Source organism: Dama dama, chromosome 18 (assembly GCF_033118175.1).
Source record: "Dama dama isolate Ldn47 chromosome 18, ASM3311817v1, whole genome shotgun sequence".
Lineage (NCBI taxonomy): Eukaryota > Metazoa > Chordata > Mammalia > Artiodactyla > Cervidae > Dama > Dama dama.
The window spans coordinates 98752341-98770625 of record NC_083698.1 but is presented as its reverse complement, the minus strand read 5'-3'; the positions used below and the strand labels follow the sequence as shown (position 1 = coordinate 98770625).

General features: G+C 43.3%; 1 protein-coding gene across 9 annotated transcripts in view; it reads left to right on the top strand.

The window, feature by feature from the left end:
• SLC37A3 (solute carrier family 37 member 3) overlaps positions 1-18285 on the top strand; it is a 74024-nt gene that overhangs the window by 32240 nt on the left and 23499 nt on the right. For 5 of the 9 annotated variants that reach the window (XR_009696766.1, XR_009696765.1, XR_009696767.1 and 2 more), the window contains exons 10-14: positions 1902-2043; positions 4440-4541; positions 5139-5186; positions 6101-6252; positions 11048-11113. Coding sequence is in view for 6 of the 9 variants with exons in the window: in XM_061165921.1 (XP_061021904.1) it covers positions 1902-2043; positions 4440-4541; positions 5139-5186; positions 6101-6252; positions 11048-11113 (510 nt within the window). In the remaining 3 variants the exon portion in view is untranslated. The other 4 variants (XM_061165918.1, XM_061165917.1, XM_061165916.1 and 1 more) reach the window with 2 other exon arrangements.

The window sequence follows — 18285 nt, the reverse complement described above, 5'->3', positions numbered from 1 at the left end:
CCCGGTAGACCAGAGGACTCCACAGCCAACATGGAACCAGCGGACCTGACTGGAAGTGGCCCATGAGCCCCAGTTTCCTGACCCTGATACTAGATTTTGAGTAAGAAGGCAAAAATGAGTATTTCTGAATATATGCCTTTTGGCCTGTTGAAGTCTTATAGAATTATAAGTAGAGCAAGAGGGGCTTGAGTGGTTCATTAAGTCTGTCTTCTTTGCCTATATTCTTGCCATTCTAGGGAAAAAAATAGTTTGCCCTTCTGTAAAAGGCCAGAGCAGGATGCTCCACCATATCCCTTGGTAGTGCATTCCAGTGTTTCCATAACTTCCACAGTCAGGTTTATTCCCTAACGTCTAAACTGAGTCCATTCTGCCACAGTTTTTCTGTCTTGGTGTTTCGGGCCTCCAGCGCGGGAGTGGAAGTTCAGAGGCCTCGGTTATGTTGCCCGCTTACCCACTGTGAGGCCTGTGGCGTTACTCAGCTCTTCCTTGTGTCTCAGTTCCCCTTCTGTGGATAGGAGGCCTGCCAGTCCATCCTCCCTAAAGTCTGCAGTGTCGAGTTATTGTGAATAAACACCTTTTTAATTTTATTGTTTAATGGTGCTTTATGAATACAGCCTCTCAACTAGATTCAGAGTCTGCTGGTCCTATTTCATACTTACCTGCTCCCTTCTCCCTATGCCAAGCTAAGAGAACTGATACTTGCCAACAGATAAGGTTTAAGCGTGAGTTCAGATGGAAGTGTAAGTTCCCACAATTCTTCAATCAAAAGATGATGTGTCATACAGGGAAATGCATGCTCCCCAGGGGCCTTTTCTTATGCTAATGATTAGTTATTTTTTTACAGTAGTTATTAAAATATTCTGCTGGTAAGAGTTTAATTTCTAAGGCAGGACTTAGATTTGTTGTGATTAAACGTGGCGCTCTCTTGCTATCCCTTTGTATTTCACAAGCTATTGTTCCCCGCCTTGGGCAGGGTATAAAGTAAATCCAGTGAACTTAATCCCTTTGTCTTTGTGGCCGGCTGTCTGGACAAAATGGTTGAAATTTGGCTCTCGAGGGGGCAGCCGTCCTGCCAGGAAAGCCCCTTTAAAACAAGTGATACCTAGGGAATAAGTGGCAGCTCCAGGGAAGAGAATATACTAGCCAGACACCCTTTGAAGTGTCTCTCTGTTCCTCCCCCTTCTTCCTTTGATGCTGAATGTCAGGATTTCCTGGTAATAATGTGTTGAATATAGGCTTCTCAGCCCCGCTGCCATGTTAAGGCAGCTCTCACTTACTCCTCAACCTAGAGCCACAAGGCCTGTGACGATCCTGTGCTTTCATTTTTGACTCAGAGCTTCCAGAAACTACCCTGTGAAAGTAGTTTTCATGCTGATGCTTTTCTTAGACCTTTGGAACTAGAGTCCAGTCATGTTGCTTTGCATTGGTCATCATATTAACTTTGAAGGAAGTAGAACCTGAAAGGCCTGGCTGCTTGCAATAAAAGCTGTGATGTTTACTGGATTCGTTTGCTTATGGTTAGTGTTCCTCAGTGGCATGAATACCTTTTATCTTTATCTAAATAAAGAAATGTGAGTCCATGCCCTGCCTTATGGTTCAAAATACCGGTTTGCTTCTACCAGAGAGCTGAAAGGAGAAGACAGTGGGGACAATTAGGGAGTAGTCCTCTGTGTTTTTAATCCCAAAGCTTAGCGTACTGCCTCTCTAGACACTTAAGTCAGGGGAAGAGAAGAGGAGGACCAGGACACGTGGGCAGTGGGAATTTGTAGGAACATTTAAGTTTAAAATCAGGTACTGTTTGCCCCCAGCTCTTCCGTTTTGTTTTGCTCTTTAATTACATTAGAACAGTAGTCACGCTGTGCTGTTCGTTCCTTACTAACAGTGGGGTGTTTTCCTTGTAGTATTCACTGGCCTACGCATGCTTGAAGCTAGTGAATTACTCCTTCTTCTTCTGGTTGCCCTTTTATCTGAGTAACAACTTTGGATGGAAGGAGGCTGAAGCTGACCAGCTGTCCATCTGGTACGACGTCGGAGGAATTATAGGTATGGCCAATGAAGCATCTTTTCCTCTAGCAAGAGTGAGTCACTAGTCAGATTTTATTGGGTTATGAAATCTGACATCATTTAAAGTTTTATCACTTATTCCACAGCCATTTTTCTTAAATTGTCCTACTGGTAAATAGCCAAACTCTTTTAAAAAAAAAAAGCCCATAGAAAAGAAGACCCAGCCTGCGGCAGCCCTGTGATGTATAGAGCTCTTTTTTCTCAGCCCTTTGTTGCTGGATCAGTTCTTTTGTCCTGGGATGCACCGGGATGTTGCTCTCTCTGATCTCTTTAAGTGTGAGCCTTTTGTACACTCCCAGGGATTGCTTAGCTCTAAAGCTAATTGTACGTCAGAGATCTGAGTTATGTTCATTTTACCTATCACCCGCAGCCGAAGAAGGGAAACATACTAGCTGAGTGTACTGTCGGATTATAAAGGTAGGAATAACAGCAGGGATTATTTTGATTTGCAGTTGCTTCCTTGTACACAGCAGACTTCAATAGTCTCTTTTTGCTATAGCTGGAAGGGTAAACAAGGAAGTGGGAAACTTTAAAATCAGACAGACGTACAGCATGCATGTCTGTGGGTACCACCTACATGTCTGTGGCAGAACCTTGGTAACCTTTGCGTAATGTTTACATTTAGACATGTGGACAGACTAAACTGCCCTGAGCATATGGAAGCACAGTGTACCCTTAGGTGGTGTGCTGTTACTGTGTTTGAACTTGTGTGTCCCATTCTTTTAAAGTTGATTTTATTTATTTATTATTTTTGGCTGTGCTGGGTCTTCGTTGCTGCCCAGGGTTTTTTTTTTTCTTCCCTCTGGTTGTAGAGAACAGGGGTACACAGACTTCTCCTTGCAGTGGCTTCTCTTGCTGCAGAGCACCGGCCCTAGGGCGCGTGGGCTTCAGTAGTTGCCGCTTCCAGGCTGGAGAGCACAGGCTCACTAGTTGTGGCGCATGGACTTAGTTGTTCCATGGCATGTGGGATCCTCTCAGATCAGGGATCAAACCTATGGCTCCTGAATTGGCAGGCAGATTCTTCACCGCTGAGTCATGAGGGAAGCCCCACAGCAGATTTTAATAGTGACTTTTTGCTATAGCTGGAAGTGTAAGCAAGGAAGTTGTTGTTCAGTTGCTCAGTTGTGTCTGACTCTTTGTGACCCCATGGACTGTAACCCGCCAGGCTCCTCTGTCTTTAGGATTCTCCTAAAGAATACTGGAGTGGGTTGCCATTTCCTTCTCCAGGAGATCTTTCCAGACCAGGGCTTGCACCCACGTGTCCTGCATTAGCAGGCAGGTTCTGTGCCTCTGAGCCACCAGGGAGGCCCAAACAGGGAAGTAGGAATCTTCAAAACCAGATGGATATACAGAAGGCCTGGTAGTGGGTACCACCTGCATGACTGTGGCAGAACCTTGGTAGCCGTCCTTTACATTTAGACCTGTGGACAGACTCAACTGCCCTGAGCACATGAAAACAAAGTATATCCTTAGGTGATAAGCTGTTACTGTATTTGAACTTGTGTGCCCTCATTCTTAGACTCAGAGCCAAAGGAGAGGATGCTGCCTTTAGACTTGCACATACTTTTGTGTCCTGAACAGACTTCTGATGAGGGTGTACCAGATGTCCCAATGCCCTGAGATTCTAAACAGGACTGTATCTGAATGTGACTGTGTTGCTTCAAGGATCCACATCACCTCTTCTTCTTTTTTTCTTTAAACTGTTTATTTATTTATTTGGCTGTGCTGGATCTTAGTTGCAACACCCGAGATCTTCAATCTTCATTGTGATATTCTGGCTCTTTAGCTGCCACATGCAGACTCTTCAGTTGCAGCATGTGGGATCTGGTTCCCTGACCAGGGATTGAATTCAGGCCACCTGCATTGGGAGTGCAGAGTCTTAGCCACTGGACCCCCAGGGAAGTCCCCCACATAAATTTTTTTTTAAACATCTTGACTTGGTTTTTGCCAAACCATAATTGCTGCGTTTAATTTTAGTGAATATTTATGTTCACTACTACTCATAACCTGTGACACACAGAGTCTAATTAATTATCTTTCAAATAAAAAGCAGTGGGGAAAAAAGGCAAGAAAAGACTTCACAGCTGATTGGAGAAGGGAAAACAGCAAGGAACAGTGAGGGTGGGTCTGATGATTTTTCCTGATTTGGGTGTCTGACTGGTGGTGTCTGTCCCCATCTGCCATCGTGTGAGTTGACAGATGATCTTTCTAAAAGGAAATTATGGAGGAGATTTTTTTTTAGGAGAGTCAGCTCTCTTGTTGGATAGACCAGTGTTAGGATCCTGCCGGCAGGTGGAGGGTACGTGGTAAGCAAGAGTCAGGTAACTAAGCTAATTTAGAGTTGTTGACTGGGTTGCCCTTCTTTGTGCTCGAAGGTGGAACGCTGCAAGGCTTCATCTCTGACATGTTACAGAGGAGAGCACCGGTGTTAGCTCTCAGTCTGCTTCTGGCCATCGGGTCCCTGGTTGGATACAGTCGTGAGTATTTCCTTGCAGTTGAACTGTTTGCCTCATCTCTTAGGACTAAGGCGTTTACTTGCCTTGAGTCAGTGATCAGCCCTGGGGAGGTGGTTGAGACCAGCCACCAGGGCATAAATGGGATCTTTGTATTGTCCTGTGAAAGCGGCAGAAGTATCATCACGTAGGTTTATTTGCGTTGGGGAGGAAACTGGCATCTCTTGTGCTTTGTCGGTTTGTTTAAAAGCTTGCTTGGGAGTGTATATGCTTTGTCTAAGGGTAGGCTCCAGCCGTGCAGCATTAGAGCCAATAAAACAATAAAAGGGACAAGATTTCAAAAGAGGAAAGATGGTAATTAGTAGGTTTGGTATATGTCCCTTAAGATGCTGCTGAGATAGGAGTTTTCCTGTAGCTTTTAGAAGTCACAGTAGCTTGAGCAGCAGCCAGAAGCAGACATTACAAGTAAAAGTCGGGAGCGGCGGTGATGGAGCCATGTCCGCTTGCTCTCTCTGGGAGTGATCTGTGGTCACAGAATCCAGGCCTGTGTGTCCTGTTGGGTGGAGACACACGTACTGCGTTCCTCACGTCATTACCCCATGTCTGTGTCTCTCCTCGCAGGTTCTCCAAACGACAAGTCCATCAATGCGCTTCTGATGGCTGTCACAGGTACGGCACAGGCTCCATTTCACTGTCTTGTTCCTCTGCAAATAAAAAGGGAAAAAGGAAATTGCTTGCTCCTTCAAGCTGAGTTATTCTAAAGCCTTAATTATAGAAAACGCAAGTGGTAAAAGGAAAGATGCCTCCCCCAGATCCTGCTTCTCTGCTCTCACGTTACTGCCTCAGTCCTGGGGTGGCAGAAGCAGTCCTTTAGAGATTTCCTCTGATTTTTGATCGCGGCCCACATCCGCTCATATCACTCCCAGAAGTGGTGTAGGAAGAATGCCCCGTTGGAAACCAGTTCACCAACTTTCGAAAAGTCCAGTATAGCTGGTTTTTCCTCCTGTGTTGGAATTGGTCAGTATTTCTTCCCTTGAATCCCAGATGAATCAGTTGGGTGCCAGTCGGGATCATGTTATAGAAAAACTCCTGTTCTTAAATTTGAGCTCATGGCATCGCTGGGGCTGCTGCTGCTCTGTGAGACTCTTAGCCCTGTCTGCGTTCAGTCCTGTTGGCAGCCTCACCGAGAACAGAGGCAGATGGAACCCCCTGCACCGTTTAAATCGCTTTTTCTGCTCTCTTTCTCTCTCTCAATGTTTGGTTGAATTTGGGCATTCAGATGCTTTGAGTCATCTCTGCCATAATAGAATTTGATAAACTAGTGCAGTTGTCAGTGAATGCACACTTCACCTGATTAGAAAGGTCTGTGTTCACTCTGGTTTCTAGAGGAAAGTGGGTGCTAACTAAGATGTTACAACCGGGGGGGTTTCCATTTTTACAGGTAATTTTTTCCCCTTCTTTCCGTTTCTCTCCAGCATACCAGTTAGAATATTGGGATTAGAGTTTACGTAATTCTCAATAGATTCCTAACACGTTGTTTTGTGTAGTGTCTTAATAAGAACCCGTTCTGTTTCTGACTTTAGGATTCTTTATTGGTGGACCTTCTAATATGATAAGCTCTGCTATTTCTGCGGACCTGGGTCGTCAGGAGCTGATCCAAGGGAGCAGCGAGGCTTTGGCGACCGTCACTGGGATCGTTGATGGAACCGGGAGCATTGGAGCTGCAGTGGGCCAGGTGAAAGAGCGGGGAGTGTGTAGCGGTGGGAGGGTCTGCCCCCGCCTGCAGGGCCCCGGCAGGTGGCGTTCTTGTGCTGTAGTGCACTGTACTGAAAGCTTTGGGTTCTAGTGACCTAACATGGAAGGCCCCTCTACATTTATCAGTTCCTCCTTTCCACTTTTACCTCCAGATTCTTCCTGTCTAGAAAGAAGCGAACACTTCGTAAGACAGATCCTTCAGTCCCTCTGCCCGCTGCCCCCTCTTCCAGCCTGAACTTGGCACTTCAGGGAGGCAAGGAGACACATGCTTCTCATTACCCCACACTTGACACGCAGGCCCCAGCTCTCTCACCCGCCAAACACACATTCTTGCCACAGATCCCTGCCAGAAGTTGCCACGGACCCTGCAGCTGCCCTGAGATGCTTTCTCTGCTTCCTACAACTGTGTTTCAAAAGACAGTTCATAAATGTCTTATGTCAGAATCAATCTGGGAATTCATTAAAGTACAGAACACTTAGCTTACTGTGGATTTGCTGAGTGAGGGCCTGGGGATCTGTATTTCAACAAGCCATCCTGGCGAGTCCTGTGCACTCTATAAAGTCTGAGATCTTCTAGGCTAAGAGTGGCCTACTGTAGGTAGTCAGAACTGTTGTCTCTCTTTTTTTGGCCGCGCTGCACAGCGTGTGGGATCTTAGTTCCCCAACTGGGCATCGAACCTGCACTCCCTACATTGGAAGCGTGAAGTCTTAACCACGGGACCACCAGGGAAGTCCTTGTCAGAACCATTCAAATTGATCTGTCTTGCTTACATTCAGCTTCAGAAAGGCATTGTTTCTCTGGGACAGTCATGAGTATGTGTCTCTGCTGTGGTATACCACTCTCAGTCATGTAGTGCTTACTTTGTAAAATATAGATTTGAGAATCAACTGCATGGATAAAATATTTGAAACTTTGACAACGACGTCATGTTTAATGGGGAAAGAAAATATGGGCAAAACCTCAGAGGATGCTCAGTGGTCACAGAAACAGGAAGCCAGAATTTGAGGGGTGGGGGTGTTACTCAGATCATAAATGAAGAGAGGTCAGGAGAAAGAGAATGGAAGGGAAAAGGCTTGTAGTTTTGACACTGAGGTCATTAGATGGCCTTGAAGACTGATGCTTTTGCTCGCTTAATGGGGGTAGATCACTGGTATCTGATCGTGAGTGGTTAATACGAGAGCAGATGTCGCTGGAGATTGTTGTTGTTTAGTTCCTCAGTCGTGTCTGGCTCTTTTGCGACCTCGTGGACCCACCAGGCTCCTCTGTCCATGGATTTCCCAGACAAAGATACCGGAGCGGGTTGCCATTTCCTTCTCCAGGGGATCTTCCCGACCCAGGGATCGAACCCACATCTTTTGCACTGGCAGGTGGATTCTTTACCTCTGAGCCACCTGGGAAGCGCACTGCAGGGGATACACCACCTCAGCGCACGTCTCTCCCTGGTCATACGGTGCACGTGTATTTGTTCACGTCTGTCTCTCCCACTGTAAGATGAGCTTCGTGAGGGCAGTGTTTTGTTCTGTGTTTTGCTGTCACCCCAGTCCTAGGAAGGGTGCCTGGCACATGTGAGACGTTCAGGTACTTGTTGAATGGTTGTAACAAGAATGGTTTATAGGATCAGGGTGTTAGCTTATTTGATTATGAAACTAAAGGGAAAAAATAAAACTTAGCAAAGGTAAGAGAACTTTGTTTTCTTGCCATGCTCTGGAGTAGGAACTAAAAAATGCTGTTGGCCACCTGTTCAGATGTCTTCATATAAAGGGTATTGGGCATCCTTTTCTGAAATGACTCTATTTTAGATTTTCCTTCTTAGCTAATGTTTTCTTCATTAATCAGATGGATGGATTGTAATTAGCATTTCAAGGAGTTTCTTTTTAATTAGAATGCCTGCCAGTCTTAAGATCCCTAACTAGGAACTTGAGGGGGTCAGCATTAGACTGACTTTCGTGGTTTTAGAAACAGAATCAGGAGTAAATCATTGTTCGCTTTAGTCATTCCCCTGGCATGTTGATTTTTGAATGATTTCCTACTGTTTGAGGTATAAAACCCCAAACTTCGTAACTTAATATTAAAAGCTTCGGACTACCTCTGGTGGTCCAGTGGTTAAGACTCCTCGCTTCCACTGCAGGGGGCGCAGGTTCAGTTCCTGGTCAGAGAACTAAGACCCCACATGCCGCAGTGTGGCCAAAACAAAAACAAAAATTCTATAAACTTGGTCCCTAGCACTCGCCCAATTCACATTGAATAGCTTTGTTCTCCCAACCTCCCCTTGACTTCCCAAGGAAAACATTGCTTTCTCCCCCTGGTTTCCACAGCAGTTGGCGCACACCTGTAGTAGAACAATTGCCCCAGTGTTTCACACTGACTGGTTGATTGATCCCCTGTATCAGACTCTGCCTTCCTTGAGGATAGAACTGTGCTGTGTCCTTCCTCTTTGCATTCCCAATGCTTAATATGTTTTTGCCGCACAACAGGGGCTCAGTAGGTTAAATTGCAGTGTTTTCCCAAGAGAGATGAGAACAAATGTCCACATAAACATTTTTACACAAATGTATTTCACAGCAAATGATTATTTACAATAGCTAAGAAGTAGAAACATCCTTACGTCCATCTACCGATGAATGGATAAGTAAAATATGATATATTCATATAATGGAGTATTATTTGGCAGTTCAAGAGGAATGAAGGTTTGATAGATGCTACAGTATGGATGAACTTCAACTCTATTATGCTAAGTAAAAGGAGCCAGTCACCAAAGACCACCTATTTATGTGATTTCATTCATTTGAGATACCCGGAATAGGCAAATCTATAGAGAAAGAAATTAGATTAGTGGTTGCTTTGGGTTGGGTGGGTCTGGAGAGTGACTCCTAATGGGTTTCTCTTGGGGTGATGAGGATGGTCTAAAATTAGATTATGGTGATAGTTGCACAAGTATACTAAAATCCATTGAGTGATATGAGTTTAGTATTATGTAAATTTTATGTCAGTAAAGCTATTTAAAAGATAAAGTAGCATTCAGAGAGTTTGGAGGGCCACTGTGCTTCCTCTAATGGGTGATTACACCTCTGCTTTTCTGTTTCCCATGAAGCCGTCTAGGCTAAATCACTCAGTTGTTCTCCTTTAATTTCTCCCAATTTTACTAATAATGTGATCAAAGAACATGGGTTAAATGATAATTTCGGTGGTCAGCTGAGTTTTGAGAAGGGTACCAAGACCACTCATTGGAGAAAGAGTGGTTTCTTCACCAAAAGGTGCTGGGAAAGCAGGATGTACACATTGCAAATTGATGAATTTGGACCCTTACCTTACACTATGTATAAGAATTAACTCAAAATGGATCACATACCTAACTTTAAGAGCTAAAACTAATAAAACCCTTAGAGGAAAACATAGGGACAGCTCCTTATGACAGATGTGTACCAATGGTCGGTTAACCCTTGAAAAGATTCTCAGCATCCTTAGTCTGTTAGGGAAATGCAAAGGAAAAACATGAACTACCACTTCACACCTAATTAGGATGTCTGTAATTAAAGCAAAGTAGAACAAAGTAGTAAGTATTGGTGAGGATGTGGAGAAATTCCATACAGTGCTGGTAGGAATGTAAAATCACACAGCTGTTGTTGAAAATGCTATGATGGTTCCTCAAAAAGGTAAACATCATATGACCCAGCAGTTCCACTCCTAGGTATGCTGTACTCCAAAGACTTGAAGACAGTTTCAGTTATTTGTTTGCCATTGTTCACTGTGGCATTATTCATAATAGCCACAAGGTGGAAACAACTGAAGTGTCCATGGATAGATGAATAGATAAACAAAATGTGGTATATATCTATGCAGTGGGATATTACTCAGCCGTAGAAGGAGTGGAGTTCTGATGTGTGCTACGGCATCAATGAACCTTAACGACATTGTGCTAAGTGAAATCAGCCATGCACAGAAGGCCAAATATTGGGTGATTCTACTTAACACAGAATATCTAGAATGGGCAAATTCATAGGAATAGAAAGCAGATTAGAGTTTGTCAGGGGCTGAGGAGACCGGTCATGGAGAGTTCTTGTAGAGAGTTCATAGGTGCAGAGTTTCTGTTTGGGGTGATGAAAAAGTTTGAAAATAGGTAGTGGTGATGGTTGTGCAAAGTCATGAATGTATTTGGTGCTGGTGAGTTGTATGTACAACAAAAGATTGCTAAAATGGCAAGTTGTAAAAAAAAATAAATAAAAAAAATAAATAAAATGGCAAGTTGTATGTTACATGTATTTTGCCATAATTTAAAAAAAAGAAGATGGGTTAAAAGCTATTGGATACTTTTTAGTAATTGAAAATAAAAGAATATGCTGTAGAGTGTCAAAGTCGTGCAGTAATCCTGTGAGCAAATAGCGTAATTGAAAAATGAGTGGTATACTTAAAAGATGAACTATTTTTAAAAGCATCAGTTACAGTACCTTTCACTGGAAGAAGGGATGATTAAACAGAAGTGGTTTGAGGCTGTTCATCATTCTCTGTTAATAGCAAAGTGAAAAAAATATAGACTTCTTGGACTTAGGCCTTCTGTCCCATTTTTTATTTGGATTCTGCCAGCTTACCAAACGCAGGCTGTCAGTAAAGCTTAACTTGAGCACGTATATATAGGAGCTCTGCAAACTGCAAAACATTATACACACCCTGACTCCCTTCTCACTTTCTAGAAGAGCCATGTTTCATCTGCTGTTTAGCTACTTCATTTTATTAATTTATAAAGGATTATATTGTGGTTTCTTTTTCTTCCTTTTAGTATTTAGTGTCTTTGATCCAGGACAACCTGGGATGGATGTGGGTTTTCTACTTTTTCATTCTTATGGTAAGTATGTGCCCTTTTTTTTTTTTTAATAAACTAGTAGTTTTTTTTCCTTAAGATTTACATATTTATTTCATTATTTATCTTTGGCTGTGCTGGGTCTTTTTTGCTGCATGGGCTTTCTTTAGTTGAGGCAAGCAGGAGCTCCTCTTTGTTGTGATGTGTGGGCATCTCATTGCAGTGGCTTCTCTTGTTGCAGAGCACAAGCTCAATAGTTCTGGTGCGCAGCCTTTTTGCTCTGCAGCACGTGGGATCCCAGATCAGGGATCGAACCTGTGTCCACTCTACTGGCAGGCGAATTCCTAACCACTAGTCCACCAGAGAAGCCTTTAGCTAGCAGTTTTTAAATTAAATTAGTTCAAAGTGAAGTGAAGTCGCTTAGTTGTGTCTGACTCTTTGCGACTTGTGCTACATGGACTGTAGCCTACCAGGCGCCTCCGTCCATGGGATTCTCCAGGCAAGAACACTGGAGTGGGTTGCCATTTCCTTCTCCACGTTCAAAACATTTACTTAAATCACTGTGGTTTTTTTTTTTGGTTTGTTTGCTTGTTTGTTTTAACATGCAAAGTAGTCTTTTGTTGTTGTTGAATAATTGGCTTAAAATAAATGGCATGTATTTAAGATATAAAATTCAGGAAGATTTAACATATGTCCATACACATCTGTGAAACCATTATCTGGATCAGGGCAGGAAGTGTCCGTCACTCCCAAAAGTTTCACCACAGCCCCTTGGTCATGCCTGTCTCCCACCTCTCTTCACCATCCCACCTCTCTCCACCAGGTCACTGCTGGACCACTTTTCTGTTGCTGTGTCGACTAGTTTGCAATTTCTTGAGTTTAATGTACATGGAATTATACACTCCGTATTTTTGTCAGCTTCTTCCAGTCAGCATAATTATTTTGCAATTCATCCATGTTGTTTCATGTGTCAGTAGTTCATTTCTTCTTATGGTTAAATCACTTCTTAAACCAGCAACATTGCTGACTGCTTTTAAAGATTCTTTTGTGAAAAGTAACATCTTACTATTCTAAAAGACACATTCATTTTTCAAGGAGGGAAAGGGCTGTTATGTTTGCCCTTGACCTGAGTCTAATGAGTGTCGTCATTCATGATTCCAGAAAAAACGGTGAGAGACTCACATCCCCAGCTGTTAATCAGGGTACTTCTTCCAGGGTACTCTCTGTTGCTAAATACAATTTGGGAAGTCTGAAGGGAATGTGTATGCCAAACCACGTAGGGTTAAAAAAGAACCATTGCTATAATTAACACTGTGGCATGCAAGTTCTAAAATGAACCTTGAGTCTCCTGAGAAAATATCTGTTGCGCCTTAGATATTCTTGGCTGGAAGTCTGTATTTTCAGGGAAACAGCCAATACAGAATAAGGCCTTCTGCTTTTAAAACATTGCTCTCTGTTGAATAAGCACGTGACATGTTCTTACCACGTTGTTGAGACGCAGTGCTCGAGACTGGTCCACTTGAGAGTCTGGGGACAGCTTCATGCACCAGGGGGTATATTCAGTATCCTCTCCCTCAGTTGAGAGCATCCTAATTGGAGGCAGCCTCCATTGCCCAAGTCCAGACACTGTCCTCCAGCCTCGTCCAAGGGGCCTTGGAGACAGCTCGGCACCTGGAATCTCCTGGAGCGGCCTTAAGGCTTATGTCCTCTGCTATCACAAAGGATGCTTCTGTTAGCTTCACTGGTTTCTGCCTCCTAAAGGCTGGGCCCTAAAACTATGTGTTCCACTTCTGATATCCACCCTAAGCAGAGGGAGATATCTCCTGATGTACCTGCTGGTCTAATCATACCAGAAATTGTCATAGAAAACTGAATCTATTAGAAGAAATACTGTTTGAAATCTGAGCTCCAGTATCAATTCTCTGCTCTACTTAGAGCAAATTATTTCATTAGGTACTTTTTTTGAGGAGACTGTAATGTTACATTAAGTACTTTGTTACAGTAACTGTAATTTTCAAAATCATTTTCTGTTTCTTTAAAGATTAAGAGTTATTTTTGTACAAAGTCAAAAGAATGTAGTCCAAATTCATTATTATGTTCAAACGATGATGCACTAACAGAATTAAATTATCACTGCACATTTAATGCTCTTTTTCTCTTCACAGACAAGTTGCACAATTCTGTTTATTTCACCATTAATAGTGAGGGAAACATGCTCTCTTATGCAAAGACGACAAACTCGCGTATTGAATGAGTGACTGGTGCCCACAAAGAACATCAGGACTCTTCCTTCTTTTAATTCTCCCTATTTTGGGTTTGTCTTAAGAACTCCAACATAACCTCAGATTATCAGGCCTCTTTCAGCATTGTCAGCCGCCGGAGATGCTGACCAGAGTGAAGGCTGGGTTGTTTTTTCTACACTACAGGAATTAATGATTTTTATTTATCACCCTTGTTCCGTGAATGTACCGAATGGCCTGTGAATCTGCCAGCAACTCTGTTGGCCTGTGGAGGTTCATCCCTTTAACCGTAAATGCTTTATTGAACTTGGACCCTTGTTCTCCAGCCTGGAAAGCTGAGTGACCACGAGGCAATTGTGCCTGGTTTTGTAGCAACGATGTGCTCCACAAATAGAAAGGATCATTGCATTTTGCTTCGGTCATGAGATTACAGAGAGCAGCTCATCTCTGAAGCATCACATCCTGCTGCAGCACTCCAGCTGGGTCCAGCGTAAGCCTGTCTTGGACAGAGAATCCCTTAGTTAAACTCTAAAGTGGGAAAAGTCACACTACGTGCTGAGTGACTCAGTTACTTTGTGTCTGCTCTGAAGCAGAAATATCTTCTGGTGATTGTCAGCTGTTCTCCTCCATCTTCATTCAGAATTACCTTCAACTCCTGGAAGTCTTTTGTCTTCCTGTCAAGGACCATGAGGTACCTCGGTTGTGAACATTCCAGGATGTAATTTATAACCGAAGTACTCAACCCCAGGCTTGTTCTCTGGGAACTTTTTAGGATCCACTAGGAAGCCAGTCGGCTTAGACCTATTTTCAGAGTCTCGGTCTCTGTCATAACCAGGTTCCTTGAGTTACCTCAGCAGAAGACTAGAATTAGAGAAAAAGGAAAGACCTTTTGGCCTTCTATGCATTAAGTACGTGACATTGAATCACAGTGGATTACTAGGGCCTGAGAGGTATCTAGGTGTCTATTCTTTAGATGTTTGTAGAATATACATCTTCAAGGCTGTGAATTCTATACTAATTATCAATATTTTAAGGTCATCCTGTATATATATTTTAAATTATGAAAGTGAGCAGGCGAAAAACGTGCAATTTTGAGGGCTGCCTAATTTACATGAAGTTAGGGGAAAATTTTCAACCTCTTGCTTTATACTCAAATGTGTGTTTATGAACTTGTTAATGTTATTTAATCAAGCAGACTTCCAATCGGTTAACTGCGCATTACTGACAGAAAGGGAAACTTTTGAAACACAGGGAAAATAAACTGACTTTTATAATAAATAGCTGTCCGTCTGGTTATTTTCTTTATACTCTGAGCTCCGCGTTGTAGAATGTGACTCACGCCTGGAGATTTCCTGCTCCTGAGTGTTCCCTGCTGACCAGCCTCTGACCCTGCCGGGCTGCTGGATTGTACAGGTCTATGTCTACTGCACTCTGAAAAAGCCTCCCCTTCTTCTTTGTGCAGGACTGCTGAGTTTGGATGAGTGGCCTAGTTGTAGTTTAAGAATTGTCTGTGGATGAATCCCATTTTGGTTATTTAGCCTCTTGGTGACCCTTGGCTGAGAGAATTTCCTCTCCCCTGCCATGTAATCAGTGTGGTCACACCTTCATATCCTGACACCAACCATTGTTTTCTTGCCCCAGTTTAAACTTAGCTGGACGTAGTGTTCATCTGACCTCTCTGTAGCACCCAAGCTGTACCTGCAATGAAATTATAAATAATTCCTTGGCATTGAATGAATTATATCTTGCACTACAGGTGGATTGCCTATTGTTCTGGTTCTGGCAGTCTGCGTACGGATTCGCTTTAAAGAACTCGTAAGAATTGACCTCACGTTCTTACTGTTTTTCCCTTGAAGAAAAGGCCGTCATGAAGGCTAGTTTGGAAAAGCATTCTCTGACACCTGGGTCTCTGATAGAATGCTCCGGCCTGCCATTTCTTGTCATGTGGTGATTTCTTCTTCTGTGCATACTAAAGTCGCTTCAGTCGTGTTTGACTTTTTTGTGACCCCATGGACTGTAGCCCACCAGGCTCCTCTCTCCATGAGATTCTCCAAGCAAGAATACTGGAGTGGGTTGCCATTTCCTCCTCCAGGAGATCTTCCCGACCCAAGGATTGAACACACGTCTCTCACGTCACCTGCATCGGCAGGCAGGCTCTTTGCCACTGGTGCCACCTGGGAAGCCCGTTTTCCTTCGTTGTCGTTTCAAAGGTAGAAGGCCCCCTCTCCACTCTTGCTTACTCGAGTCTTTGCTGCTTCCTGGAAAATGGTCCCCACAGTCAACACTCACACAGAAGTGTCTTGAGGGCCCGCCCCTTTGTGTGTTGTGATGTTCAGAGAGATGGAGGGTACAAGATGTTCTTGTCCACTCCTTCCCTCTCCTTTTCAACCTTCGACGTCCTCCTGCCTCCCACATAGGTAGCTGACACAGCCGTTTCTTATCCCGACTAGGTCTTCTGATTTATGTCCTATTTTCCTTTTCAAGACCAAGTCCTTTGAGTTAACAGATGGTATCTGCTGCCTTCCTGGCTGTTGTACTTCCTCAACTAGGGAACTAACTGTATATCCATTCATCCAAGACAGTCCTAGTTTATGTCTGAAGCTCTGACATAATTATCATGTCATAATTACAGCACCTCTCTCTGCTCTCCCAAGTGTTCTAGTTTGGATATCTTACCCTTAACCTCTGACCTTTTTTTCTGTACACTGCAGAAACAGTGCAACAGAATGTCATAGAACTTAGCGATCTTTTTTTTCTCATTCCTTTCTTAATCCCTCTTCTTAAACTTGACGCCGGTAACCCCTTCATCTTCTCCAGGACTTTTTTTCCTTTGGCTTCTATGGCATTTCAACATAGTGAATCTTTTTACCTCCTGTTTTTTCACTGGGTTCTCTTCTCTGCTCATCCTCTGCTATTTTCTATAATAGGGGTCACCAGCTTTCTCAGAGAGCAGTTCTTAGAACCTAACAATAGCTCTATTAAGTCCTAAAGAGAGGTATGGCACCTGTTTACATAATACTATCTGGTGTTTAGTTAAGAGCAAGTCTCAAGGGAAGTGAGCTCAACTTACGGAGCCTCAATCCCCATCCTGTCCCCACCCAGACCACACTGCCAATTGCCTTCATGAATGGTTTTCAGATTTTCCTCAGAAGCTCTTCTGAGAATCCAAAACCCATGTACCCTCTTACCAGATCAAAATGCTCTTATTAATAAACATTAAAGATTTGTTATAAAGGGGACTTCCCTGGTGGCTCAGTGGTAAACAATCTGCCTGCCAATGCAGGAGACTCAAGTTCGATCCCTGATCCAGGAAGATCCCACATGCTGTGGAGTGACTAAGTCCATGCTCCACGACTATTGAGCCTGTGCTTTGGAGCTGCGACTACAGAAGCCCGTGAGCCCTAGAGCCTGTGCTTTACAAAGGGAGAAGAGCAGTGACAAAGACCCAGCCCAGCCAAAAGTGATAAATAAAATTACTAAAGAGGGGAAAAAAAAAGATTTATTACAGGGTGTTCGTGGACCAAAGCTTGAAGCTAGTCCTTGGGCCACAAAGTTAGAAACCTTAATTGAGAGAACTGGGTGTACCTGTTTGCCTGAGGTTTCCCACCACCCAACTTCTGTTTCTTTATTGAATTTCCCTCTGCTCGAACTTGCTACAGAATCTTAACTGTTGTTTAGTTGCTAAGTTGTGCCTGACTCTTCTGCGACCCCACAGACTGGGGCCTGCCAGGCTCCTCTGTCCATTGGATTCTTCAGGCAAGAATACTGGAGTGGGTTGCCATTTCCTTCTCCAGGGGATCTTCCCAACCCAGGGATCGAAACCTGTGTCTTCCGGATTGGCAGGCAGATTCTTTATTGCTGAGCTACCAGGGAAGCCCAGTCATCTTATTACTTGGCTACAAATGGCAGTATTTATGCCTGTTTTTTTTTTTTTTTTTTTTTTTTTAAGGAAGTACCAGTTTTTTGGTTTGGTTTTTAGATGAAAAAAAGCTTAATTGTGATAGAATACATGTAACATAAAATGTGTGCTCTTAACCATTTTAAGTGTACAGTCCACTAGTTAAGTACTGATATACTCACACTGTAGTGCTTAACGTCTTGTGTTGATTCCTACTTTCTGTCCATAATACCTCTATATTAGCTCTCTGCTTTCTGAGCCTTACTTCTCCTTCATGTCTTGGCCAAGCATCATGTGGTCCAAGAACAGCTTCCCAGCCAGCCATACTAGAGTCCACTGTCTTGCCTTTTTTTTTGGTAGTGATCGTAAGATGACTTATTTGGTGCTTATCTGCTTACCTGTGTTTATATCTGACTCTCCAAGAGATTATTGGTCATTTTCTCCAGTGCCTAGTTCCTCGCATGGTTGATGCTGAGTAAATGTTGATCATGTTGGAAAAGGTGGAAGGAAAATGAGAGTGGAGAGGGGATCTAGTGGATGTGTGTTCCTGACCCTGCACCTCGCCCTTGCTCTTGCTTTGACTAGGACACCGCTTCCTGCAGTGAGTGGCCAGGTTGCTTAAACTGAAGTGTAGTTGATTTACAATGTTGTACTAGTTTTAGGTGTACAGCAAAATGATTCAGTTTTATATATGTGTGTGTGTGTGTGTGTGTATCCTTTTTCAGATTTTTTTCCTTTATAGGTTGTTAAAAAATACTGAATAGACTTCCCTGTGCTATCCAGAGTATCTACTTTATATATAGTTGTGTGTATGTGTTAATCTCCATGGAGCTTTTCCTGTTGACCCCCTTCTAATGCTGTTTCCTTCCTTTGAACTTCTCGAGCCATTGCAGGTAGACTATGCAGTCTGCCCGGGCTGAGTGGTTTTACTGCCTTATTTTATTCTCTGGTTGTTCTGGTTAAGTTGTCATTTCCTCAATTACATTGGGAACATGAAGGAGTCAACTCCATGTCCAAGGTTGCAGCAGCTATTTAATCAGACAGCTGGTTTACCTTCGCGTGTGGCCTCTGTACTTTCA